At 41.9% G+C, this 27,860-nt stretch overlaps 1 protein-coding gene and 2 long non-coding RNA genes across 6 annotated transcripts in view; 2 read left to right on the plus strand and 1 right to left on the minus strand.

Annotated features, from left to right (window-relative positions):
* Window positions 1–6,854, plus strand: LOC310828076. The gene is made up of 3 exons (XR_014556615.1): window positions 1–95; window positions 4,034–4,133; window positions 6,751–6,854. It is a non-coding gene; the product is annotated as an uncharacterized lncRNA (long non-coding RNA).
* PAXIP1 (PAX interacting protein 1) overlaps window positions 6,652–27,860 on the minus strand; it is a 27,659-nt gene continuing 6,450 nt past the window's right edge. The window contains exons 6-21 of one of the 4 annotated variants that reach the window (XR_014556570.1): window positions 27,050–27,670; window positions 25,976–26,708; window positions 24,939–25,033; window positions 23,746–23,841; window positions 22,792–22,929; window positions 21,743–21,864; window positions 20,662–20,846; window positions 20,156–20,199; window positions 18,878–18,945; window positions 17,813–17,915; window positions 16,309–16,477; window positions 12,837–13,786; window positions 11,042–12,470; window positions 10,876–10,951; window positions 9,014–9,074; window positions 6,652–8,372 (exon numbers count right to left, since the gene is read on the minus strand). Coding sequence is in view for 2 of the 4 variants with exons in the window: in XM_083704688.1 (XP_083560814.1) it covers window positions 8,357–8,372; window positions 9,014–9,074; window positions 10,876–10,951; window positions 11,042–11,176; window positions 13,686–13,786; window positions 16,309–16,477; window positions 17,813–17,915; window positions 18,878–18,945; window positions 20,156–20,199; window positions 20,662–20,846; window positions 21,743–21,864; window positions 22,792–22,929; window positions 23,746–23,841; window positions 24,939–25,033; window positions 25,976–26,708; window positions 27,050–27,670 (2,763 nt within the window). In the remaining 2 variants the exon portion in view is untranslated. Of the gene's footprint in view, window positions 8,373–9,009; window positions 9,075–10,875; window positions 10,952–11,041; window positions 12,471–12,836; window positions 14,358–16,079; window positions 16,478–17,812; window positions 17,916–18,877; window positions 18,946–20,155; window positions 20,200–20,661; window positions 20,847–21,742; window positions 21,865–22,791; window positions 22,930–23,745; window positions 23,842–24,938; window positions 25,034–25,975; window positions 26,709–27,049; window positions 27,671–27,860 lie in introns of those variants that run through there. The other 3 variants (XM_083704688.1, XM_083704689.1, XR_014556571.1) reach the window with 3 other exon arrangements.
* On the plus strand, window positions 8,375–14,290 carry LOC310828104. Its single transcript, XR_014556673.1, has 5 exons — window positions 8,375–8,516; window positions 8,632–8,756; window positions 9,175–9,235; window positions 11,364–12,485; window positions 12,855–14,290. It is a non-coding gene; the product is annotated as an uncharacterized lncRNA (long non-coding RNA).

Raw genomic sequence — 27,860 nt, forward strand, 5'->3', positions numbered from 1 at the left:
CATTTCCAACTGCCTTTCCCAACCAACCCACTAAAACCAACCAACTAACCACCAACAACTAACTCAAACCTCGGGCTAAGCCCTTTTATAAACAGGTAGGCTCCGCCTCCGGCTTTCCTATTGGTCTACATTTTAACCCTTTCTCTCCCCCCTGTACAGACATTTTCTAAAGGAGCGGGCAAACGCCACAGATGGCTATGCATACCCTGATACATGACCTTTGGCAAATGGAATGGTGCTTTATATTTCCCTATTTGCAGGAGGCGGCCTCATCCGGGGAGGAGGGTGCCTTTGAAAAACAGTGAAAGGATCGTCCTGGCTTCACACAGAATTTAATTTGGAAATATCCTAGGAATAATTATATTTCTAAGATATTGAGTTGTCTTTCAATATAAACTCCCACCCCCACCCCCAAATATTTGGATGGCAAATATCTGAAGAGAAAGGTGTATATAGTTTGGGGTCTCTGTTTTAAGTTGGCAAATAAGTTAAACTTGGGCAGTTTTTATTATTATTAATGGAATCAAATCCCTCCCTGTCATATGAATGGTTTTAAGAAGTAGGGCATGGGGGTGTGTTTGTTTTACCAATGTCCTCTGCCTTGATCTCTTGGGAAGCAGCCAGCTTAAGCCACTAGCGCTGCACAAAGCTGTTGACGGAATGACAAAAATATGGAATGACAAGAGGAATTTTAATATGAAGACTCTCTAAGAAATCTGGCATTAAGGTTGTGGTGGTTTTACTGGTGTGAGCCTGACAAAACTGTCAGTGTTAATGCAGGACCACAGAAGAAACAGGAAAATAGTAAAACCACAGGAAGACTGCGTCCGGCACAGCAATTATAACACAAAAGGACTTTGATATTTTTAAACAGCCCTAGCAATAAAGAACATTTCTTTGAAAAACAGTGATGCATCAGCCATTCTTAAAACAAGGAGGTGTTTGAGATGTGATATTAATAATCATTGTACCTCTTTTGGTACATTTCATATTTGTGTCAGGGAATAAACAAACTACACCTGGAACCAAAAATAAATAAATAAATTGCAAACTTTTGAAATGTGACAAAATTTCTAATTTTGCGAAATTCTGAATTTCACAGTGGCCAACCAGATACCTGTTGGAAACTGTTAAATTTGAAATTTGAGTAAGCAGAAATTAAGTGCTATTTCAATATGTTTTAATCATTTTTGTTCTTATCTTAAATGGCAAGTTTATTTTCTCAAGTTTTATGGCCACAACTAATATATAGTTATTGTATTGCAGTAGAAATTTGAACATGATATTTTACCTCAAAAACGACATTGCATGTTGTTGGTAAGTCGCTAGACACTATTGAATGCTAGCTTTCAGTATCATCAGCTACTGAACAATCCTGTGTTCAGTCTCTCAAATATTGTCAATACAGAAAGTATTATGATGCAACAGTGATCAAATTGTAGTAAATGCTGAATATTATTTCATATCTTTGATACTTGGCATGCTATAATGTCCAGTACTTATTATTGTGTGATGGATGACACCATAATATTTACCCTGCTTGTGCAAACTATCAAAAACCAAAGCAAAATACCAATGAAGATCAGATATCAAATAAAGTCAGAGTTCATTAAATGTTATTTAAAAAGTGTAAAATATTTACCCTTTAATTGTATATGAAATTATGCACCATTTCTCTATAACAAAAAGTACATTGTTTGCTATTGTACACTGCCATCTCTAATGTCAAAATCAAATATTAATATAAAACAGTCAGTTAGGAAGTTAGGAAATATTCAAACTAGAGACTCGGCTAAAGGTAAAGGTAAAGGTACCCCTGCCCGTACGGGCCAGTCGTGTCCGACTCTAGGGTTGCGTGCTTATCTCGCTCTAGAGGCCGTGAGTCGGCGCCGTCCGAAGACACTTCCGGGTCACTTCCAGGTCAGCATGACGAAGCTGCTCTAGCGAGCCAGCACCAGCGCAGCGCACGGAAACACTGTTTACCTTCCCGCTATAAAGCAGTACCTATTTATCTACTTGCACTTAAGAGTGCTTTCGAACTGCTAGGTGGACAGGAGCTGGGACCGAACGACAAGAGCTCACCCCGCCACGGAGATTCGAACCGCCGACCATACGATCGGCAAGTCCTAGGCACTGAGGTTTTACCACAGCGCCACCTGCGTCCCTATAGAGACTCGCCTATACAGCTGCAAATACTGTAAAACGTTTTGAACGTGTCTTAAAGTGCAATATACAATTGTGGTACTAGATGGCGACTTGGAGCTATAGCAAATTCAATGCATTTTTCAAAGCAATTTGAAAAAAATAATTTCACAACAAGCGAAAGTTTTAAACACGTGTGTAGATTCCACCTAGGTTGATGAATAGGGTATATCAAACTTCAAATAATTGGGAGTTATTCAATAGCCCAACACAAGATGGCAGCAAAGGACAAATTTGTGTGTTTTTGTTACTCATTGCAAGTAGGCAGATTTTATTTTGATCTTATATTTTAATTTGTTGGGAGCCGCCCGAAGTGGCTGGGGCAATCCAGTCAGATCAGCATAATGTCATCAGCAGCAGCAGCATCAACAATAACAACAACAGGCAGCTCATTCCCACCTGGGACCAAAATAGATGGCTTCTCCTGTGATCCTGAGGCAAGAGAGAGATGGAGGTGGATGCACATTCTGCCCACTGTTTCACACTTTCCTCTATCATGGGCAAGTTTCATGGAATCATAGTTAGAAGGGGACCCTGAGAACCATCTGTCTAACCTCATGCAATGCAGGAATAAGACATGAACCTGTGAACCTGGCGTTATCAGCACCATACTTTAACCGAACTACCCAGTGGTTTCTGCAATAGATTGAAGACCTTTTCTTCAATTCCAACTGCCAATAAGACAACTTTGCCCCTCAGATTTGGCCTTTGCAGCTGTCATTCAGGTATTCATCTCCTCCTAGACTACTTGGGTCCTGCAGAAAATAGAGCCTCAACCCATACCTTTTGGTTCTGATTAAAATTTTAGTAGCCCGCCATCCCCCTGCACAGGTCTTGCATTTCATCTGGTTCTCTAGAAAGCTCGCATTGCTCCCCCTCCCCTTCCCTCTGCAGCATTGCTCAGCATGCAAACTAGGCTCAGTTCTCACTGAGCTGTTTTGGGGTCCCCTCTTGGAGTCCCTGCTCCTCTAAAGACTACTTTGTCCTTCTGCAAACCTTGGTGTCTTCAAGTCTGCTGATACCTCTCTCTTACATGTGTCTGTTGCTCTTCTTAGCTGCCTAAGGAAGGGCACTTGGAGAAATTGAAATTACAATATGGAGAACTGGCATTCTGAGTGGGGAAGACTGAGTGAGCATTTACTGCTTTTCCTTGAACTGCTTACTCTCCTGCTGAAAGGAAATAGTTGCACCAGCATACCTGGCGTGGTGGTGCTTGAAATCCCTTCAGAGCAGTATTAAGGGCATAGTCTCTGTCTCCTGTATTTTTTTGTCCCTTGTGAACTGTTTTGCATGTCACCATTAAACTACATCAGGTGGTAGAGGCTGGTGCTGATATTATGCGCCTATCAACTCTGTTAGGCTACTTTGTTCTAAACTGAAGCCATCTTAACAGCCACAACTTGAAAGACTGTTCATATTTCTGTTTTCTATGTAAGATTTTATGTATACTTAGTCAGACCATTCGTACATCTAGCTCTGTAATGCCTTTGCCAGAGGTTGGGAACGTTTGGCCCTTCAAATATTGGGCCAAAACTCACCTTGCACCTGACCACTGGCCATACCGGCCTGGAATGGTGAGCATTAGAAGTCCAGTTGTATCAGAAAGACCATTGCTCCAAAACTAAAGGGTTTCAGAGTACAGCCACTCTTTCCCTACCTGGAGAAGTTGGGAACTGAAGCCGAGACCTGTATGCAAAGGGTGAGCTCTACCACTGAACGAGAGAGCCTAAATCCACTTGTAAATTCTTAAATATCACACTTCTACCTACATCAATTAATTTAAGTGGATTTCATGAGCAACTAATTGTGCATTTTAAATCTATATTCATAGGAAAACCTGGCTGCAAGGGCAAAGTTAGCCTCCCTGAAGTATTTTGTGAGTAGGCTCTGGGCAAAACAGCATGCAAATTATTATGGTGGCCATGTATGAGGTAAGTAATTTTAGATGTAATCTGCTCTTTAAAAAGGAAAATATGTTTCATGGGTTTCCTCATGGTAGGCTGCTTTTGTGCTTAAGATCTACTAGATGCAAAACCAAGGATAGATAAAAGGAAGTACTTCTTCATGGAGCACATAGTCAAAATATGGAACTCAACTCTCCCAGGAGGCAGTGATGGCCACCAACTTAATAAATAAAATAATAGAATTGAAGGGACCACAAGGATCATCTAGCCCAATCCTCTGCTATGCAGGAATCTTTCACTCAACATGGGGCTTGAACCCACAGCCCTGAGATTAAGGACTTCACAGCTTTAAAAGATTAGACAAATTCTAATTCCAACAGCTCGAGGCAGTAAATCTTCCCAATACCAGCTGCTGAAAGCCAAGGGAAGGGAGAATGTTCTTGAGCTCAGGCCGTGTTTGTGGGTTTCCTACAGGCATCTGGTTGGCCACTGTGACAACAGGATGCTGGACTAGATGGGCTATTGGCCTGATCCAGCAGGCTCTTCTGATAAGGAACCTTTATTTGTGCAAGCAAAGCAATTGGCAATACATTATTAGTTCTCCATTATGTTCATTTGGTCATTCAACTGTGGTTCACATTTTCTCATTAGCAACCCATAAAAGCATTAGCAGACTCAATACTGCAACTGAGATGAATGTTGGTTTACTGGTGTACAATGTGTTAAGACAGATAGCTTCCTCAAGATTCATATGAAGATCTAAAGATCTAAGGCAGCCTGATGTAATACAGTATATCACAAGTCCTGGGAGAGGGCAGTGTCTGCCCCTCTGGGATCTTCCCTAGATTCCTTATGGCACTAGATTCCTTATGGCAGTTCCTTATGGCACTGGGCTTCAGCTGAAAGAAGGGGACAGTGCACGATGACGGGAGTTTCTTATTTCCACTTTCAGAGGAAAAGAAAAAGGCAAGTGAAAGTTGATGAGCTGATGCTGAAGGTGCCAGTACATGGGTACGCAAACTACGGCCCAGGGGCCGGATACAGCCCAATCGCCTTCTCAATCTGGCCCGTGACAGTCCTGGAATCAGTGTGTTTTTACATGAGTAGAATGTGTGCTTTTATTTCGAATGCATCTTTGGGTTATTTGTGGGGCATAGGAATTCGTTCATTTTTTCCCTTCAAAATATAGTCCGGCCCCCCACAAGGTCTGAGGGACAGTGGACCGGCTCCCTGCTGAAAAAGCTGACCCCTGTGCTAGTACAAGGAATAACTGTATTTGTTGAGAATGGTCTGTATCAAGTGCTACCTTTGCAGCATAGCTGCTACGTCCTGCATGGAATGCTGCCCTGGTAACGTTGAGAACGGAACAAGAGTTGTGTGTCAAGACCCCGTAGCCACCCCCTCATTGGGAAATAACACACACAAGGACACGGATATTAGGTTTGTTATTGGGCAAATTTGGCCACAACTTTATTGATTACAGAATGTGAGCGGTATTGGCCTAGGCATTGAATGGACCCGACTATATCTGACTCCTGCCCGATGCGCAGGAAGTCTGGTAAGGGTAAACCACCGGAAGGGGGAGCCCAATGCATACCAACTCGAGCTCCCCCTGGTGGTCCTGTCGGGGTCGTGTCATGGCCCTAGCCCCCGACCTGGGCTTCAGACAAGATCAACACCCCTGGATTCCTTTAATGGAATACCCTTAAGCTTGGAGGGGTAGGTGATGGCAACACCTCCCCCCCCCCATCACAAGGTCAAACAATGCCTAACCGCAACCCTAACAAAGTTGTGACGATTGCTACGAGGTAGGCGAAAACCACATGGCCAGTGCCAATTTGCCAAGTGGAAAAATTCCTACCAGGCCCCTCAACGGCGACCAACCGAGGTCCATAGCAAGGCCAGTGCCTAAACCTGCAAAATAGGGAGGGCGGGTGATTGAGGAAGTGAGCCAAAGAGGAAGCCTTCCGGCTTGTGCCTCTGATTTAAACGGTCCCGGCCACGCCCCCCCCCCAGTGGGGAGTGGGTAGCTATGCGGTCCTAACCCTCCCCACTGGGAAGTGGAGCAGATTTGTTGAAAGTGTAGACTGGAAGCTCCATGAATGCTGTGGTGCTTTCGGTTTTTTGCCCATTACAACCTTTAAAAATCTCCTCGTACTGTAGCATGAGAAAGGTGGCACAGGGCCATGTGGATTAGATTAAAGATGGGGAAGAGATAAAGGCTCTTAGGTTCTCAGTGGCCCTTACTGAATTGTGTGACAAAATAAGTCCAGTGCATTGGCAGGTGCCCAAGGGGGGCCTCCCCTAGAAACAGGTTGCAGCAACATGTTTAGGAATTCCAAGTGGTGGACGTTTTGACTACCTGCTTCCCCACCCCGATTCCTGAAATTTAAAGGCCTGAGTTCTGTATACATTTCACCTACCTGATGGCCATTTTACAATGAACATTTTACTAATTCTTAAACCGAGTGAGAAAGGTGTGTTCCTACCAGATGTTTAACACTGAACAGGTTCACATGCTTTTTGAATCTGAAAAATGACATGGTTTTATGCCGTGTTCCAAAACTCTTTTATAAGAATAAACATACATAAAATATTCAGTGTAGCAATTATACAGAACATAAATGTGGCAAATGTTTTACAGGCAAGAAATATGACACACAGATGCTGCAGAGGAGGCAACCATCACTGAAAGCCACATGGAAAGCATGTTCATTTTAAGGACAGCAGGTATTTCCATATGCTTTTCCTATAAATCATTTTCCAATGCCTTGATGGTGACCTGCTGTACTTTCTGTTCTGGCTGTGCTACTTTCCAGTGTGAGCACACAAGTACAAACACCTTCAAAAGTTATGGTGCCAAAGTTGTCTAAAAAAGGTGCGTGGATCTAGTTGCCAAGTTTCAGCAGTGAAGAGGTTTCTTTAAAAGGCAGTTACGAACAAAGAGATGTTGGCTAAAGTATGTACTTGCTAAACCTTGCAAAAATGCAGTGTGTGAGAAAAGATCAACTAACTTTCGCTAACATTTAGTGCAGTGTCTTCAAAGTGCATTGCAAGTCTGTCAGTAGTGTTCAGTGTCCCACCTGCCATGTTTAAACATCAAACCATCAGAATTTATACCTGCAGCTGCTCCACATGAATCATGTGTTATTTTTTAGTCATATATGGCCCTTCATTTTCAGAAACACAAATGTACAAAACATGGCATGCTGTCAGGTGAGACAAATGCTAATTATTTCAACCTATATAAATTAAAGAATTCTGTAGTAACTGCCAAACCCAAATTATTGAAATCCTCAAAATCACTGAATGGAGATTTGTTTTTGGATCCATAGATAATCATGGAAGGAATGGTACTTTTTAAAAGAATCTTTGGGAACTGGCTGCACCTTACTGCTGAAACAGTAGTTTGATACTAGTTTTTAAATAACATTTACTCAATTTATAATTAGTTCCATTATGTACAATATAATTTGCAAATGTAATTCACCTTGAGTGAGTTTAGTTCTGTGAATTCATTTTTTGCATATTTATTTCATTAAAAATTATTTCAAGAAAAATTATAACAGCAGATATGAATGAGTTCAAGCTAACTTCAGTAGAAATACACAAAACATTAACAATAAATTCTGCTTAAAATACTTGGTTTTTAATATTAAAACATACCTTGTAAAATAAAGGGAAGATTATCCTACAGCATTTGAAAGAATGATTTAGAGTAATTTACTCTTACCATAGTGCCATAATTGCACAATATTTAAAAGAAGAGGAAAGGAGCCACTACGAAATCTTAAAGAAACATCATTTAAAAGTATGTTTATACAAAAACCAGGATATTAGTAATATAAAAGAAACAGAGCTTAATAAAATAAAATACAAAATACTTTATTTCCATAATTTACATACCACAAGCCCTTTCTCTTTACATTCCAATTTTGTGTAGTTAAGTACCAACAGTTGTGACAACTAAAAAAAAATTTAGGAAAACTAATTTGTGATATAAAAAGTAACCTCTCTCTAGTATAATACAAAGAACATAGTTAATTATGTTTTAATAATAAAATGCTGCACATCTTAAACAGATGCAATTAACGTTTGCTCTCCTGCCTCAAACTGCTCATTGGCCTTCAGCAAAACAAGGGAGGAAGGGGACAAGAACTCCAGAAGTGCCAACTGATCCACAGGCTGAAAAAGCTGGAAGGAAGGAAGGATTCAAGGAGTCTACAGCAATAAGGCATTTTTACTTCCAGTCAAGTGAATTTATATGTACACTTGGGTTAAGGAAAAAGCTATGCTGAAATGTGCAGATTGCCATAATCTGTTTTTTGGTACAAGAAAAGGATAACATAAGGAGAGAGAGAGTCTGTTTCTTAAGACTAATGCATCAACATGGTTTTACAACTTTCTAACGTAAATATGCACTCAACAACAAAACACTGTGATGTGTATTTTTCAGGCTATACTTCGATTAGAATATATGTGTTTCAACATTTAATTCAAATGTTAATTCCTTTTTTTTTTTTAGAGACAGCATATTCTAGAATAAATCATTAGGACATTATTAAAGGGACAGTCACAACAAAAGATTAAAGCATGTGCCCTGAATTTCAGGGAATCCTAGCAAACAATTCTAACTTCCTGTGAAAACTAGTAAGTATTTTTGCAAACACAGGTGAAAACTATTAACCTGTACTTCAATGAGCCTGTGAGAGCAAAAGGGAATAAAACATGCCGTGGTAAAAGGTGATACCAGCTTACCTGAATTCCAGTTATCTACATTCATTCATTAGTTACTTAGAAACTCTATATATGGCAAATAAATGATGTGAACTTTGCCAGCTGTTCCATTTAAGGGAGGATAGAATACAGAAAACACAATCATATTTTATATAGCATATGAAGGATATGATTCATAATCCAGTGTCTGAGTAAGAACGCCAGTCAAAACAAACTCTGCATTGTGAACATCTGCAAATACAGGGGGGGGGGAACATAAAACTTAATCAATACATCCATGGTAAATTAATTGCAACCACTGATCTTTTAACGTTTGTGTTTTGACTGAAAGGACTTGGATTGAGGAGTTACCAGTTGAAAGTTAAGAAAGACAGAAGCAGCACTTATTCAAGGTAACTATGAAGCTGGCACTGTGTGTGTCCTTAAAACATTAATGTTCAAGGAGACTGACATTCTGATTAAGAGGTAGTGTGCATAAGGGATACTTGGCAGTTGGGTGCCAGGAACAGACCTGTGCAAGCTGTGTCAGACTGAGGCACATTTGCGGCTGGTGAGCCGGACAAGTCATGGAAGCGGCCACTCATAAGCTGGGCTAGTGCCAAGTTTGACATCTTCAATGTAAAGCTATAAACACACCACAGGTGTACATTGGCTTTGTGTGCAGCCTGAATAACAATGTGATTTGAGGTGATTCAAGGTTGTCTTTCATATTATTGAGTTGGACTGTGTTGTTAACGAGGCATGCTGAGGTGGATCAGCAAGTTGCCAGTCTTCCAAGTAGCACTGTGGTCCTAGTCATTCCATTAAGTTAACTGTTATGTCACACAGACACAGCTTTTATTTTCTCAGAAGTGAAACGAAACTCACTGGGGAGCTTGCAGGTGAAAGGGTATCTTTTTATCCTGACAGAGAGGTCTGGATTTCAATCCCTTTGATTATTTCCTAGTACACTTCATTCAAATAAATAAGCAGAACAAAGGCAAAGTATAAGCAGTTTAGACTACTTGAGGTTGCCTGCTTCCACGAGCGCTGACTTGCCCCCCCTCCACATTGCGGGGCGCATCATGTGAAGCGTCCCACCCCAACCTAGTGCACAAGTGTTCATGCACCGGGTTGGGACACACAGGTGTCCCGCCGATGCTGGCACTTGTGTGCCGGGTGGAGAATGGGGAACGTAGAGCTGGGCTCTGCTACCCCCAGTGCAACATCGGCAGGGAGGAGGCAGAGCGGGCCACAGGATTTTGGGGGAGCCCAGCCCCTTCTTGAAAAATTGGGGGGGGGGGGGCTGAAGACCCCTCAGGCTCCACGACTTGGTGCGCCTGCTTCTAAAAAATAAAATAAAATTTAAGAGTCCTGTGGACAAAGAAGCCTGAATGGATCTTCCTGAAGTTCACAGTCTTATACTCTGGTAAGTTTCCCTTCCCTGCAAATTTCATCAGCAAGTGAAAAGGGGGGAAATATAGCCCCCTTTTTAGATTCTACATTACAGTGGAACCTCGGGTTGCGGACGTAATCCGTAACGGAGGCACATCCGCAACCCTCAGCATTCGTAACCTGCAGCGCTGCATCTGCGCATGACACAATTTGGCACTTCTGTGCATGCGGCGAAACCTGGAAGTATCCATTTCCGGTACTTCTGGGTTTCCCGCAGTCTGCAACCTGAAAACACGTAACCCGAGGTACCACTATACAGAGCTCTGGATTTAACAGCACCGATTCAAATAATGAATCACAATGGAATGAAACTTCCAGGGGTCTTCATTTTGATTCATGCTGATCCTGTTTGACAGATTCTGTTTTACCTCCAACATTTTGCATTGGGATTTATCTGAACCTGATACTCACTTCTAGCAAAAGGTGTTTTCTTCTAATACTATGCAAAAGCCCATTGTATGTATAAAATCTCCCACAAGCCCACACATCCAGGATTTGATATATAACCAAACTATTAAACTAGGGTACATTTCTTTCCTTAAAGTGCTGGTGCCATGTTGCATTGTTAAACACTGTTGTAAGTATAAAGAACACATACCTATGCCTCTGGCAAAATATTCTCGACATAAGTGAAGATCATTTTCACAAGAAATCAGAATAATCTCTGATAAGCTCTGTATTAAAAATAGTGAAATTGAGTCAGCTCAAATAGACACATTTTCCAAACAGAAAGTTGTTAGAAAATCAATCAAGATCACACTCACTTTGTTTTGCTTGTGTTCCATGAGCTTACGGAAAGAAGGTTGTTTGTTCAATACCTTTCCTCCTGCACATTCCACAATAGATTTCATAGTGGAAAGGCTAGGGCAAATTCCAGGTGTAATATAGAAGTACTTTCCCTAAAATCAAAACATTTATGAAACACAAAACACATTTGTATGTCTGCATTTATGACACTGACCACTATGTCACAGAGCAAGGTACCAGTGTGGTCTGTCCACTTCCTGTCAATTAGCATTCCATATTGTGGTATATTAATTTCTCACCTTGTCCTGCCTCTTTAATGTTATCATTTTTCCCCTTAAGCTGATGTTCGCCATGGATACCTTGCTAATTTCTTCTACAAGGGAGGAAGAAGGTTCTGACTTGCTATTTCTACAAGATCTCAAGGCAGCCCCACCCCATAGTTTCTATATACTGTACTCAAGTAGAAGACTTAGAAGTAGAGGTGGGTGGGTGGGGAGACAAGAATGTTACAATAATTAAAAGCAATTTTGAATTATGAATAAATAAATAAATGCAGTTTGATACAAGCAAAATAAGACTATCTTTACAGAGGAACCTACAGCAAGTTCTTACTTTACCATCTGCTTCCTAATATTTGGTTAAAATAGAAAGTACTCAGCTATCTTATCAGTAACATAAAGAGAGGCATCAATAAACAGAATAATAACCAAGTTTCAGTGGATCTTGCAGTTATAATTTTTAACAAAGGAAGAGAATCAGCCTGTCTCTGGATTCCCTACACAAACTGCAGTATAAAACGACATGGCTGACAGATTATTTCTGTTCTACAAGGACAGTCATTCATTAAATGGAATGTTTTAAAATTACAGATGGAAAAGCATTAAAATGGTCAGGCATAAATACTCTCCATTATTTGTAAAGAGTTAATGCATGAAGGGATGACTTTTGGCAATTTCATAATTTGAAATATTACTTTTAAATTATGAATGTCAAACCTTAGTTGCCATTCTCAAAATGATGTTTCAATGGGTAACAAAGAGCTGAGCTTTAGACCATAATTACAAAATTATGGATTTGTTAGCTGAATAGAAGAGGCTTGATAATCACTTGTACAGAGGAAAATAGAAAAATTTAAAAGAACTGTCATGATTCTGAACTAGAGAAGAAAAATAACCAACAACTAAGTATCAGGAAATAGTGGTCTTGAAAAGGACTAAGAAGCAGGAATAAAACCAACGGTTTTGGAGATTTGAGAAAACTAAAAGAAGAAAAGAGAAGTGGATAGTTGCCAGTATCAAAGATTAAGTAAGTTCCAAAAGGACACAGAGTCAAAACCAGATTGCAAAGAATCGCATAAAGAAGAAAGATAGATTATTAGGAGAGAACAATGTCCTTGGGAACTGAAGAAAGGGGGGGGGGGGAGGCGACATGGATAAGCTCCCATTTCTTCCCCTACCAAAGGTAAAGGTAAAGGTACCCCTGCCCGTACGGGCCAGTCTTGACAGACTCTGGGGTTGTGCGCCCATCTCACTCAAGAGGCCAGGGGCCAGCGCTGTCCGGAGACACTTCCGGGTCACGTGGCCAGCGGGACATCGCTGCTCTGGCAAGCCAGAGCCGCACACGGAAACGCCGTTTACCTTCCCGCTGGTAAGCAGTCCCTATTTATCTACTTGCACCCGGAGGTGCTTTCGAACTGCTAGGTTGGCAGGCGCTGGGACCGAGCAGCGGGAGCGCACCCCGCCGCAGGGATTCGAACCGCCGACCTTTCGATCGGCAAGTCCTAGGCGCTGAGGCTTTAACCCACAGCGCCACCTGCGTCCCCTACCAAAGCCAATAAGAAATAAAAAATGTTAAGTTCCAGAACAGTGAGGAACTAGCTGAAGTGACAAGTATAACAAAGGATGCTGGCGCAGACACCACGTGTGCTGGGAGTTTATAAATTACATAAAGTTTTACTCTTGCTTCTACAAATACAAAAACCAACCGTTTAAGAACTGATGCCAGAGTTTGATTTTTTTCTTCTTCTTCCCTCCCTGTGCCTTTTCCCTTGAGTATCATTTTTTAGACTGTAAGCCTGCAGGCAGGGACTGTCGTATTTTAATTGATTGTATGTAAGCTACTCTGGGAGACTTTTTGGCTGAACAGAGGGGTACTAAGGCTCTAAATAAATAGTAATATAACAAGTCATTTACAGGCCAAGTACTTCTCAAAGACAATCAGTCAATTCAGAAAACCAGCTTTATGGTGAAGGAAGAATTATGCTGACTTTTGCACTGATAAACCAGTTTGTAATTGGCTAGCAAACCATATTCCAAAGTCATGATTTGAATTGGATTTGCAAATCATGGTGGCAGTTAACAGTAATCATTCTGTTTGCAGAAACTGCTATAAGCAAACTTATAAAGCAGATGGGAAATGAAAGCACATGCATGATTCTAAATTATGATAATGTTTCGAAGCTACAACCAATCTGTTGGTGTGATGCCTCAGTGGAATCCAGTCTACAACATTTAGTTATACTGAACTACTTATATTTCAAAATAAAAGTTACAAGTGGTTGGAAATACTTTTTTTCTAGGCTAGCAGACATGATGGTAACACTCATGTTTAAACACTTGGTTCAAATAATCTGGATTTAGCGCTTTTAAAAAATTGATGTACCTTGAAGAGCGGTGTCTCCTGTGCTTTCTTTAGAGATTCTTCTAAGCTGAAACAGAAAAGAACTTCAGCTTCTGCATCCCTGAGTATGTAGTTTTGCTCTTCTAAAATGGAGGAAAAATATAACTGTAACTATTCATAACACAAAAAGATGCAAGCATCTACTACTGAGAAAAGAATTTGTTATCAGAAAAAAATAATTATTTATGAATTTATAGACTATCACATCAGATACTACTACTTTAGTTTGGGCATTTAAATTCAGTTACCCCACTGTAAGTTCCATCAATAAGGAAGATGCCAGTGGGGCAGCTAGCGATTGTCTTCTTTTAAAAATCAATAGCTTAATTTTAAGAATTGCTTGGGACCCTTAAATTAAGCAGCACAACTCAATATAAGAAGCTGGAGGTAAGTACTTGCTTTAATTTTATATTTGTTTAAAAATTTAACACTTGAAAATTACTGAGTGAAGAGGAACTACTTTTAAAACCACTGAAAATAGCCATAAAGGTGGATGTTGAGAGGCGCCCAGAGTGGCTGAGGCAACCCAGTCAGATGGGTGGCATAATAAATTAACAATAGTAGTAATAATAGTAGTAGTAGTAGTAGTAGTAGTAATAATAATAATAATAATAATATTTTATAAAATATTAAGCACTGCTTTGTAAACTGTACCTACAAGTACAGTGGTGCCTCGCAAGACGAAATTAATTCGTTCCGCAAGTCTTTTCGTCTTGCGAGTTTTTCGTCTTGCAAAGCACGGTTTCCCATAGGAATGCATTGAAAATCAATCAATGCGTTCCTATGGAAACCGCCTTCAGACCAGGTTTGGGGACAGTCTGTCCCCCGACCTCTTCTGAAGGCCGACGTGGGGGGGTGAAAGTCTTTGCTTCCCCCCCCCCTTCCCGGGACAGCGGAGACTTCTCCGCTGTCCGGGGCGATCTTAAAATGCTGGCGGGCGGCAGCGCTGCCGCCCGCCAGCATTTTAAAATCCCCCGGGAAGGCAGGCAGGGGGGACAAAGACTTTTGCCCCCCACCCGCCTTCAGAAGAGGTCCAGAGGGCTCTCCAAGCTGCGGATAGCAGCCTGCTGCCCCGCGCGAGGGGCAGACATTCGCAGCTTGGGGAGCCCTGCAGGACTTCCCTGCAGGGCTCTCCAAGCTGCGGATAGCAGCCTGCTGCCCCGCGCGAGGGGCGCTCTTAAGCAGAGCGCCCCTCGCGCGGCACAGACATTCGCAGCTTGGGGAACCCTGCAGGACTTCCCCGCAGGGCTCTCCAAGCTGCGGATAGCAGCCTGCTGCCCCGCGCGAGGGGCGCTCTTAAGCAGAGCGCCCCTCGCGCGGCGCAGACACTCGCAGCTTGGGGAACCCTGCAGGACTTCCCCGCAGGGCTCTCCAAGCTGCGGATAGCAGCCTGCTGCCCCGCGCGAGGGGCGCTCTTAAGAAGAGCGCCCCTCGCGCGGCGCAGACATTCGCAGCTTGGGGAACCCTGCAGGACTTCCCTGCAGGGCTCTCTAAGCTGCGGATAGCAGCCTGCTGCCCCGCGCGAGGGGCGCTCTTAAGAAGAGCGCCCCTCGCGCGGCGCAGACATTCGCAGCTTGGGGAACCCGCAGACATTCGCAGCTTGGGGAACCCTGCAGGACTTCCCCGCAGGGCTCTCCAAGCTGCGGATAGCAGCCTGCTGCCCCGCGCGAGGGGCGCTCTTAAGAAGAGCGCCCCTCGCGCGGCGCAGACATTCGCCGCTTGGGGAACCCTGCAGGACTTCCCCGCAGGGCTCTCCAAGCGGCGAATGTCGGCCCCGCGCGAGGGGCGCTCTGCTTAAGAGCGCCCCTCGCGCGGGGCAGCAGGCTGCGCACCTTCCCCTCTGTTCCCAGACCTGTCCTGAAGGCTTGCGGTGGGAGGAGGGCTTTCCACCCCACCGCCAACATTCAGAATGCTGTTCTGAATGTGGCGGTGGGGAGGAAAAACCCTCCTCCCACCGCAAGCCCCGGGAACAGAGGAGAAGCGCTGCGCACCTTCCCCTCTGTTCCCGGACCTGTCCTGAAGGCTTGCAGTGGGAGGAGGGCTTTCCTCCCCACCGCCAACATTCAGAATGCTGTTCTGAATGTTGGCGGTGGGGAGGAAAAACCCTCCTCCCACCGCAAGCCCCGGGAACAGAGGAGAAGCCCTTCGCGCCTTCCCTTCTGTTCCCGGACCTCCCACCGCAAGCCTTAGGACAGGTCCGGGAACAGAGGAGAAGGCGCGCTGCGCTTCCCCACTGTCCCCGGAGATTTCCCTATGGGCTTTCGTCTTGCGAAGCAAGCCCATAGGGAAATTCGTCTTGCGAAGCCGCTAAAAAATCGGAAAACCCTTTCGTCTTGCGGGTTTTTCGTTTAGCGAGGCATTCGTCTTGTGGGGCACCACTGTAAAATACAGTACACAGAGCTAGTGGGGCATTAACTCTCTTATCTGACTCACTCCCCTGGTCACAGGGGAAACTTCTATTTCAACATTTTTTGATTTGATTGTTTCAGTATTGTCCCCCTGCTTAACAGCAAGAAGTGCACTATTTTGCGCATGCTTCATTTTTGTGTTTTAAAGGAGAGACTCTTTATATCACTTATACTGACAAACATTAAGAATTACTTACCTATAAACTTCTGGCCCTTGAAACACTCTTCCAACCATTCTGGGGTTACTATATGCTTTACAACTGAAATAGCTGTAAGGAATTTTACAGTACGTGTCACTTTACTTGCTATTAAGTGAGTGCATTTCTGGGCAGATTCTGCTACTTCACCTCCAAGAATGTAGAGTTTCTGAAAATTGTATTTTAAAAAAAAGGTTATAGCCTCCAGCCACATGATAATAGTTCAATCAAACTAAAAGCAAGATAAACTAAGCCTAGTTCACACAAGCATACACATAATTACCGTACATTTGATAACCAGTAACCAAGCACATGTACCAGCTCCACCGAAAAACAATCTAAGGCAGCCTTTCTCAACCTTGTGTGTTGTCGGACTACAACTCCCATCATACCTAGCCAGCATGGGCACTGGTCAGGGATGGTGGGAGCTATAGTTCAGGAACATCTGGGGACCCAAGATTGAGAAAGGCTGCTGTAAGGTGATAAAACCTGTGTCTGTGATGCCACACCTCTGATGTCTTTTATGCTTTTACATTAGCAGGCACTGCAATAAACATAATTGTGTGAAACTACCCCTAGATAACAGAGACACAGGTGGCGCTGTGGGTTAATCCACAGAGCCTAGGACTTGCTGATCAGAAGGTCGGCGGTTTGAATCTCCGCGATGGAGTGAGCTTGCGTTGCTCGGTCCCTGCTCCTGCCAACCTAGCAGTTTGAAAGCACGTCAAAGTGCAAGTAGATCAATAGGTACCGCTCTGGAGGGGAAGGTAAACGGCGTTTGCGTGCGCTGCTCTGGTTCACCAGAAGCGGCTTAGTCATGCTGGCCACATGACCCGCAAGCTGTACGCCGGCTCCCTTGGCCAATAAAGCGAGATGAGCGCTGCAACCCCAGAGTTGGCCACGACTGGACCTAATGGTCAGGGGTCCCTTTACCTTTACCCCTAGATATACCATATAGTCTAGCAACCAGAAGTCAAAGAACAGTCCTGTTAAATTAGACCAAAGAACAGAATACTGAACCAGATAGGGCAAACAATTGTCAAATTTTGGAGGCCTCTTGATAGATTTGCAAAGTAAATAAATTGCCATGGGCACCATACAAACACCAAGACTAAACACACACCGCAACCTGTTTTATGAGTTACAACAGAACACTACTTTCATGCCTAACTTCAGCATGAGGGGGTGAGGGGAGGAAACCCTGTGGGTGCCAGAAGAGGTCTCTACAGACACATGTACCCCTCATTAGCAACCCCCGAGATAGGCCTTTGGTCTGATCCCGCAGGCTCTTATATTGATTTAGGTTTCTGTACAAGACTATATAGTAGATCTAAAAGAGCTTTCATACATGTATGTTTTGTTGCAGCAACTGGTAACCTGCTTGCATGAATGGGCCACCAGAGGTATAGAATCACAAGACAAACGTTTTAGATTATTTTACAGGGCTTTCAGTAGAGAAAAATGTTACAAAAGTGTTTGTTCTGTTAAGACAGAGGAAAGTCACCTTGATGTACTGATGCACCTGGGAAGGCTCAAATCCCGTGAAAAGCACTACTGGTGTCAATTCTGATGTCACATTTTTATTAGGAGTTGGCAAGTCTTCAATTCTACAAATACAAAATACTGTTAATACAAAACACGGTATTTTTGGATTTAAAATTCAACATCATTTTGATATACTGTTTTCATGATTAATATCTAAATGTAGAGAAGGTCCATGAAGTGTGTAAAAACACACCGTATGCAACTTTTGTTTGGATTTAGCTGGTGCAGCCATCTTTTGTAGAATATTTCATTTCTGAAGCGCCTACGTATGGCGTTATTTCAAGGTTAATGTTTTCTTACATACTTTGACTTAGTTTGCACCCTCCCTCCTCCCTCCAAACTGTTCACTTTCCAAAGGAAAAGTGTCTCTCTAAATAATCATCAGCAGAATGATAATATAGAGCAGGGCTGGGGAACGTTTTTCAGGCCATGAAGGGGCCCTCATAGGGGACCTTCAGAGATCAACATGCTAGTGTTGAATGGGCCAGAGGCAAAAGTGGGTGGAGCAGCAGGTGCAACTCTTACATTTGCAAAGTACACACAAAGGTCCAGCCCAAAGGTTTCTACACACACACAGTACAAATTTCTCAATCTTCCATCAATGCAAGCAAGAGACCTCATCATAGTTCAAGAGCGCATTCCACCCAGGCAAAAGAACACAAGGAAGGTGCAAAGCAAGGTTGAGAACTAGGAAGGCAATATAGCCTCTTGTTGTTTAGTCGTTTAGTCATGTCCGACTCTTCGTGATCCCATGGACCAGAGCACGCCAGGCACTCCTATAGACTAGTCAGTATTTCTCAAATTTGGGTCCTCAGCTGTTGTAATCCAACAGCAGCTGGGAGCCCAAGTTTGAGAAGTGCTGAGAGAGTCCTGAGACAGAGGGGCCCAAAATGCTGCAGTCGTCCCCTAGGATTGCAGTTTGCCACTCCAGACAGAGAGATTTCCAGAGGTTTTAGCAGTAGTTTTGATAACTTTATTTAATAGACTAAGAATGTGACACGTTGGAGAATGGCCACTCTCTTACCTTGGCCGCTTGCTTGACGGTTGAATTACCGATTCATTTTGCTTTGGTTTTAGTGGTAATCTCACACCCTACAACAAATAATATAGAAATATATAAGCGCGTGCACACGCACATACACACACTTCCCCTCTAATAATTATTTACTATTTCACAGCAAAATCTTTTAGCCTTAGTAACTAAAATAAAAACAAACTTAGCACACTTAACGCCTCAGCATAGGAGCCTAGATGCAGTTTAAAACCTTTTGGAGAAAGGTTAATTAGTTTGTGTATGTGCATACTACACAACCTAGTATGCTTCATCAGTCATCAAATAATTATATTAGAAATTGTCAACAGAAAGCAGTATCAAAACTGAAGGTTGTTCAAGACATGGCCTGGTGTCAGTGCCACGCTAAACTATAGTTTAGCACAGGGGTCTGCAACCTTTAAGACAAAAAGAGCCACTTGGACCCGTTTCCGAAGGAAAAAAAACTGGAAGCCGCAAAACCCGTCATTATAAAAATAACTTTTTTGTCACTTTTTTTTATTTCTTTGTTTGACCCCTCAGAATTACTCCTCCTCATAGAAATAAACGTTAAATTAACAAGTTACCTTTTTGTGTGTGTGTGTGTGTTCTTCACTCCACTTCAAAACAGTGACCAGTGTACATGCCCCCTTTTCAATGCGGTGACCAGCGTACATGCCCCTTACAATGTAGCGGGCGGGCGGGAAGGTGACGTCGGGGCGGTGCGTGACTAACGCACGCACCGCCCCCATGCGACGTCACAGCCAGTACAGTGCCCACCACAGTGGGGAGTGTCGGGGCGCACAATGCGCCTCCTCCCCTCGCTAGTTTCCACCCCGGAGCCGCGGCAAAGGTGTAAAAGAGCCACATGCGGCTCCGGAGCCGCGGGTTGCAGACCCCTGTTTAACATGAGAAAAGCCACAGCCCCAAATGTATGTGCTCCCACCACCCTGATGCAGCCATAAGAACTTCTGAAGTTTTCACTTCCATTTTCACTTGTCACTCTTGTCAAACTTGTATTGCTAATATGCCTCTGCAAAAATCCAAACACGTTCAAAGATCATTTAAATAGCAAATCATATTTTAAAAATTGGATTCTTTATTCTTATATTATGCAAACTGCCCTGGAATCAATTTTAAACAAAGGACAGCATAAGTGTATCTTAAACAAATGAATCTTTTAAGCATTTATATTCCTTTGTCCAAACAGATTTATGATGTCCCCACTGAAATAGCAGTTAAAGTAAATAAATTATTAGCAAATCCACATACCATTAGAAGTTCTGACGATACTTTTAGTGGAACTCTCCAAGCATCTGGGAACAGTGAACAGGAAAGAAAAAGTTTTGACATGAGGACATATATTTTCTGCACACTCCACCACACTAGTTCAGTGCATACAGTCTTTTCATGCTAATTACACACACATAGTCTGACAGTATGCATGGAACATACCCCAAAAGTGGCGCAGTTCACATTAGGAAAGTAAATATGTACTACCCTTTATTTCATGTGTTGCTTCCAGTTTTGCACAAACATTCTAGCAGTGCAATCCTAAAAGTCTTTAAAGGGAATGAATGTCATTTCCTATGGGGCTTCCTTCTGAGTAAACCTTTCTTAGTTAGAACAGTAAATTAGAAACCCAAGCAACAGCCATACTGACATGTCCCAAGCCATGCAAAGTTCGTAAGTCTGAGCAACGTATATATTTATTCATATATTTCTTTACTGCAGAAAACTAACATTTGCTATGCTGTATGCTATCCAACTCTTCTTACCAAGAAGGTTTAAAACCAGATGTTGATTAGGAGCAAGTGGTTCTTGAAGATTGAATACTGTGTATCGATTGTGCTGTATTTGCCGCAGTGCTTCAAAATTTCCAAGTAATATATCACAGAGCCATTGCGCATTCACACATGGTATCCTCCACTCTTTGGCTTTCTCATACTTTAAACCAGATGGCCTTGTTACGGAGGGAAAAGAGACACAAATGATACTAAACATCTTATTTATTTTCATTTATGAATCACTTCCCATGAGGCATCCCAAAGCCATTTACAATAAAAACTTGTATAAAACAATTGCATAAATAAAAATTTAAAACAATTGCACATATAAAACCAATTTATGAAACATATATACATATTTAAACATATATACATGTTTAAAACAAAAGATACCAACTGGGATAATTTTTTTAGAATGTAATAACTTCTCTGTTTATTTTATAATTTTATACTCACTAATATTTTCACAAATTGTAACAATATTATTTATATATCATGGTGACTTGCAATCTCGATCACACGCAGTCTGTAGTCCGCTGGCAGTAGGAGTACAATATGGGCATGTCTTCAAGTTAACATCTTACGTTAAAAACCTGACAGTACCAAATTATCGAATGCTTTTCACCAAAGCCAGACTAAATGTCTTTCCTTCTGCAGTGTTGGATGGCAGATTGAGAGGAGTTCCCTACCAGGACAGACTTTGCTTGTGTGCTCAAGATATCAATTCCATAAAACATATTTTGTTGCACTGTGCAAAATATGAGCAAGTCAGGGCTGAACTGATATTACCCTTGCTGGTACTTTTCCCAGGAAAATCAGAGGCTCACTATGCCAGGTTCCTATTGGAAGACCGGACAAATGCTAGAACATTAGCAGTGGCCAAGTTTTTGTCGATGGTTGCAAGAACCAATGATCCCTATATTCTGAACGAAATGCTTGTTTAACCTGGAGGTAGGCTGTATGAATTGGGTATTGCTTTGTAACAATTTGTTGGGTCTCTGGACCATAATAAAGGTTGTTGGTGATATATCATGGTTAATAAAAAAAATCAAAATAAATATAAGCCACTTACTCTTTACAGATGAGAACTGTGTTGCTGCGACAAAGATAGCCTGTGTACTTTGCACCTGAGAGGTAGGCCATCAGCTTGAGATCATCTCTGTCACTATCAACAAAACCTGTCACTGAGATTATCTGGAACAGAAGATGATTCACCCATCAGATATATGAGTAAACAGAAATTTCAAATAAATGATATCAGAAAAAGTTGTAAATCTCTCTTGGTCATTTGTAGTATGTGTCTCCTTGCCCATCTTTCAATGCCTATGGGTAACCTTTTCTTCCCAAGTCTTCAGTTAATTTGAAGTATGCTATGAAACAGTAACTCTTCTCATTCTCAAAATGTGGACACATAACTGCAGCCAGACGTTTTTCTATTTATCTAAATCTTTTCGTACTGCCTTTTAGCCCCAAAAGATTCCAAGGTTCATTTCGTGGAATTATTAATTGATGTAGGAAGATTCAAGGTGTAAGCAACCCTTGACAGAAAAGGTCCAAACCAAACATTCAAATATGAAGTGGTAAAATCTTCAGGCAGTCACTTTATGACAGGGGTTCATAATCTATACCCCTCCAGATATTGTTGGACTTCCAAATCTCAGTCATGGTCAGTATGGCCAAAGGTCAGGAATGTTAGAGGGGCCCCTGTTCTCCATTCTTGCTTTATATCATTTTCATAAATTGAACCATTTGCCTAACTCTCAATGTGATAACCAAATTTACCATCGAACAGAAAACCCTTCATAATGCAGTAATCCTCACATAAAAAGGAGTAACAAACAAACAAACAAACCAGTTCCACACCTGAGATTTAAAGATAACTTAAATTGCACAGCCAGGAATTATATCCCATTTACATAAAGATATTTAGGTGCAGTACAAAAAAATCCTGAATTCAATCATGTAATTTTATTAATTCCAATTAGAGTTGTAAAATATTCTCAGAGACAGGACGTTACATATTTGCTCATTTTTATATCTTCTGACATTAAAAGCTGCTTGAAGTAAAAGAAATAATAGCAACAGCACCTTCCAAGCAAAATGCTAGAGTTAATTTCTTACATGCTGTGAACATGGTTTCCCTCCTGGTGGAAATGCTACAGGAAAATGAAGAGCTCGGTGAGGTGGTACCATTTTCTTCTTTTTTAGCACAGAGTTCAACCAGTGTGCTGTGATACATCTCTTCCTTTCTCTCAAAGCCTGCAACACAAATGCAAAACATTGTCACTGTACATATAAATTTTAGTAGGTATGTATGAAAATATTTTAAATATATATATGTTGCTGCTTTAGGTTTAGAAAGCTTTTAGCCACCCACTTTCAAACAAAAATGAGGTTGGTATGGGATACAGATGAACCAAAGTCCTCAGACTGCAGTGAGTACCATCTCTGATACAGGCCCACCAATCCTTAGGTTAGTCACTCTCAACTGTAGGGAGCATACAACTACCACAATCTACAGAACAACCAAAAGATACAATATATATTTATTTCTTGTATTCTGTCTCTTTCCTATTCAAGCCCCCCCCCTCTCCACACACACAGAGAGAGAGAGAGAGAGAGAGAGAGAGAGAGAGAGAGAAAGCGCCCTCTAACCCCATCCCCAATTCTTCACAATTGCCTCCTGGGCCTCAGAACAAAGGTGGTGACAGAGCAGATGGGAAGCCCCAAGTCATAGCATGAGTACTCGTTTGGCTGCCAAACAGCTATAACAGTAGGAGAATACCTAGGAGGAATGGTCTACTCAGGAGGAGAGAGAAGACCTAGCTACAGGCCATGACTGCACAGAGAATCTTATGTTATTGCTGTTTGAAACTATATGCTTAAAATTGTATTTTACAGTTTTAAGTTGCCTTGAGGTTACTAGCAGCAAAAGACTGGGAGAACATAAATTATGTATCTATAGATACTTTCACCTTTGTAATAAATTGTTCCTGAACTATTATATCATTCAATGTAAGGAAATAAAGAGCTCTTACAAACATAGGTAAGTACATTTGTGTCATTTGGTCTTACCTGAGCATACATATTACTAAGCTGACTTTCACAGAGAAGATGTGTACACCGGTTTGTGAATGTGGGATCTACTGTACCGCCATTTGCTTGGATTATCTAGAAAAATCAAAACTAGACACACTTAAAAGGTTTGTTGAATTTTTTTGCCATGTTACATATGTGCCATAGTTTAAAACCTGTGAAGGTAATACAAGCTCTTATCACTGTATTTGCACAAAACCTAACTGGTAAGCTTGTTACTTGAGAGTAATGGGAAATTTTGGCAGATGGACCTCGGATAAACAGATAACAAAGAAAGGCAGAAATTATGTTTGAAGCTAGTAATAGTAAAAATCAGTTCAAAGGAGAACAAAGAAGATGATGTTTTGTGTGCTTTGTTGGTAACATACATATTATAGACATGGAATATATACAGTGGTGCCTCGCAAGACGAAATTAATTCGTTCCGCAAGTTTTTTCGTCTTGTGAGTTTTTCGTCTTGCGAAGCACAGTTTCCCATAGGAATGCATTGAAAATCAATCAATGCGTTCCTATGGAAACCGCCTTCAGACCAGGTCCGGGGACAGTCTGTCCCCCAACCTCTTCTGAAGGCTGGGGACAAGGGCTTTTCTTCCCACCCCCAGCATTTTAAAAAACCCCGGGACAGCAGAGGGGGGGCAGGGGGCAAAAGTCTTTGCTCCCCCCCGCCTGCCTTCAAAAGCCGTCCGGGAGAGCGGCGGGGGGCGAAAGTCTTTGCTCCCCCCCGCCTGCCTTCAAAAGCCGTCCGGGATAGCGGGAAGCGCTTCTCTGCTATCCCGGACCGCTTTTAAAATGCTGGCGGTGGGGAGCAAAGCCTTTCGGCCCCCGCCGGCCTTCCTGGACCTCTTCTGAAGGCCGGAGGGGGGGGGAAGGCTTTGCTCCCCACCGCCAGCATTTAAAAGAGGTCCCCGGAGATTTCCCTATGGGCTTTCTTCTTGCGAAGCAAGCCCATAGGGAAATTCGTCTTGCGAAGCAACTCGCAAACGGAAAACCCTTTCGTCTTGCGGGTTTTCCGTCTTGCGAGGCATTCGTCTTGCGGGGCACCACTGTATAATAATCTGGTAAGTCAAAAATAAAACAATTTGTTGGTTTTTAAATATACCTATTTTTGTTTAAGAAACTGAAAAACTAATGCACAAAACTGAAAAATATTCACAAACAGAACAAATAATTACCCTTTTCCATGTTGCCAGTAATTGTTTATCAGACATCTGCTCAGGATAATCAGCAATTGCAAAGACACAACCCAACAGAAAATAGTCTTCTGGAACTAGAAGAGTAATAAAAATTAAATTAATGCAAAATACTCTAGCATATTTTCTCTTATTTAATGGGCTACCATTAATAGTAAAAAGGTCTTCATTTACTGCTATACTCATCTCTTCAAAGAGTGAAACTTGCTGTAGCTCACAGAACATAAGCACACCTACAAGGTCCTCCACTTCCCAGCAAACTTTAGATTGGTGTTGGAAAGCAAGTGGCTGAATTTAAAGGGTGTTCTGCAGATGCAGAAACAGTTCTGTGAACTGGAGTTGCATTGTGCACACATCACCTCAGGGACTGTGTATGGGTTATTCCCTCTGCCCATTACCGTACATACAAAAGTGAAGAAGCACCGCGCAGAGACTGCCCTTCACTAGTATTTGGATGCATTGTGAAAAATGCTTAGTAGACTGTAAACAATGAGAGCACTGGTGGGTCTAATAAAAATAGGCCATGAGTTCATTCCAACAAGCTCTATACTTGAGCATGTCCACTGAAATGGAGGACTGACAATGGCCCCATAAAACATGTAAATTATCAAATACAAAAAAGTCTTGGAAAATGTTTGAACTAGAAGAATCTCCTACGTGAAAGTTTGTAACTGAAACTATTTTTTGGCCATGGCACCGTGCTGAGAAACTCACTTCCAGATGTGGTTTGTTCTACCTTACTCTACTATTGGCTTTCAAGCTGTCAACAAAGATGGTTCACAATCAGATCACCATTGGTATTTTGTTTGGGGAATTGCTTGCTCTGATCTCAGCTGCTCTTTTACTGCTTGTCTGATGTTTTATATTGTCACTCTTACAGTTTTAACATGAACCTTTTAATTAGATTTGTAAGACACATTGTAGACCCACTGGGTCAGAAAGGGGGCGAGGAGTGTTCTACTATTTAAATAAGTGTAATTAAAGCCTCAGCTAACATACACGAGAACAAAATTACTAACTTTCTATGGATGGATCATGCCCAAAGAGCTGCTGCTGCTGCAACTGTTGCTGCTGAGGATGCTGCGATGGCTGAACTGGAACCTGATGCTGTAATGTCTGAGAAGTCTGGGTCAAGAGTTGAGATGCTTGATTTTGCATTTGTTGTTGTTGTTGCTGCTGCTGCATTCGTTGCAAATGTTGCTGCTGTAGTTGCTGCTGCTGTAACTGTTGTTGAAGGTTTTGCTGCTGTAGTTGCAGCTGCTGTTGCTGTAGCTGCTGTTGCTGTAGCTGATGCAACTGCTGTTGCAAGGCATGCTGCTGCTGAAATTGCAACTGTTGTTGAGGACGATGTACTTGCTGCTGAGAATGTATCTGTTGTGTAGAAAACTGTAACTGCTGCTGTGAGAATTGGTGTTGATGAACTTGCTGTTGCACAAACTGATGAGGCTGCTGAGAGAAAGACTGTTGAGTAATCTGAGGCTGCTGTGGCTGCTGCTGTTGCTGCAACTGAACAATTTGTTGGGATGGAAGATGCAAGAGAGGGAGGTGCTGCTGCTGTTGTTGTTGTTGCTGCTGTTGTTGCTGCTGCTGTTGCTGCTGTGACTGCTGAGGTGGATGCTGTTGCTGGTGTAGTAAGTGTGTCTCTGGAGTCAATTTAACTTGGCTAAGCAACACAGCATTTGAATGTCCCTGCTGGCTATGGTTTACTTGCTGCTCCAAAGTTTTTGTAGGAGCAGAAAGTGATTGCAAGATCTAGAAAACAAAAGGATGCATGTAAACTTTCCTTCAAAACATTTCACTGAAAACAAAAAAGCATAAATCAAATCTGAAAACATTCTGATGTATTCAACTAAAACCGTACTTCATTAGAAGTCTAATTAATAGAGGAAAGCATTTAGTTATTCCACAAAACAGTTATTTTGATTGCAAATTAACAGAAAGCATGTTTAAATTAATTGGCAAATGGGAGAATTTTCAAGAGGTCCCAATATACAATTCGCACAGAGGTAGGTAAATGTCATAGAAGTGTGATATAAAACACGCAACACAGCATTATGCTTCTACACTTCGCACTTGTACTTTAAGATACTTACATGCGCAACATTTGATGGTCTATTAACCTGCTGAATATCAGCATTATTGGTAATATTTCTTAATGTCCGTACTGCAGGACTCCATGCAGCCATCATTTCGGGACGTCCAGAACTTTGAGGACTTTGTACTGAAGCCATTATATTACTTCTCATCTCAGAGGACAAAATATTGCCTGGGACAGGTGGGACATTGGCACACAAATTTATCAATCCAGAATCCTTGCCTGAAGGCAATCTGCGCTTTGCTGTAGTCTGTGGAACTTCAGCAGGTGTCCAGTTCAAATTTCTTTCATGCTTTTCAGGAGACGAATCTGATGAATCATCAAACATCAGTTCTCCTTTCGTTTTATCAGCATCAATAGATTTAGGTGAAAAAGCTCGATCACCCAAAGGTGAGCCTTCTCGAGAAGATGCTGGACTTGACAACTTTTCATCTGTGCTGGCTTCATTTTGAGAATCCTGATCTTCATTTTCCTCCTCTTCTTCCTCTTCCTCATATATAATTAATCGTGGATGATAGGAAGCCTCATCTTTTTTAGTTTTATCAGATACAGAATCCAAAACCCAGTCAGGTGTCACAATTTTAATGTTTTCTCTTTTACAGGCGCATTCATATTTCTCCTGAGAAGAACAAAAACATTCCAATTATGAGTCAATTTAGCTTTTAGATAGTGTTAGTTTTGTAAACACTCATTTTAATTATATTGGTTTACATCAGCTCAACAAGTTACATTCCTGGTTACTAATAACAAATAAAATTATAAACTCCTTCTAAGATTATAAACTCCTTAAAAACTTAGTTACTCAGTCC

This window comes from Podarcis gaigeae (assembly GCF_964106915.1).
Source record: "Podarcis gaigeae genome assembly, chromosome: 12".
In the NCBI taxonomy this organism is placed as follows: Eukaryota; Metazoa; Chordata; class Lepidosauria; order Squamata; family Lacertidae; genus Podarcis; species Podarcis gaigeae.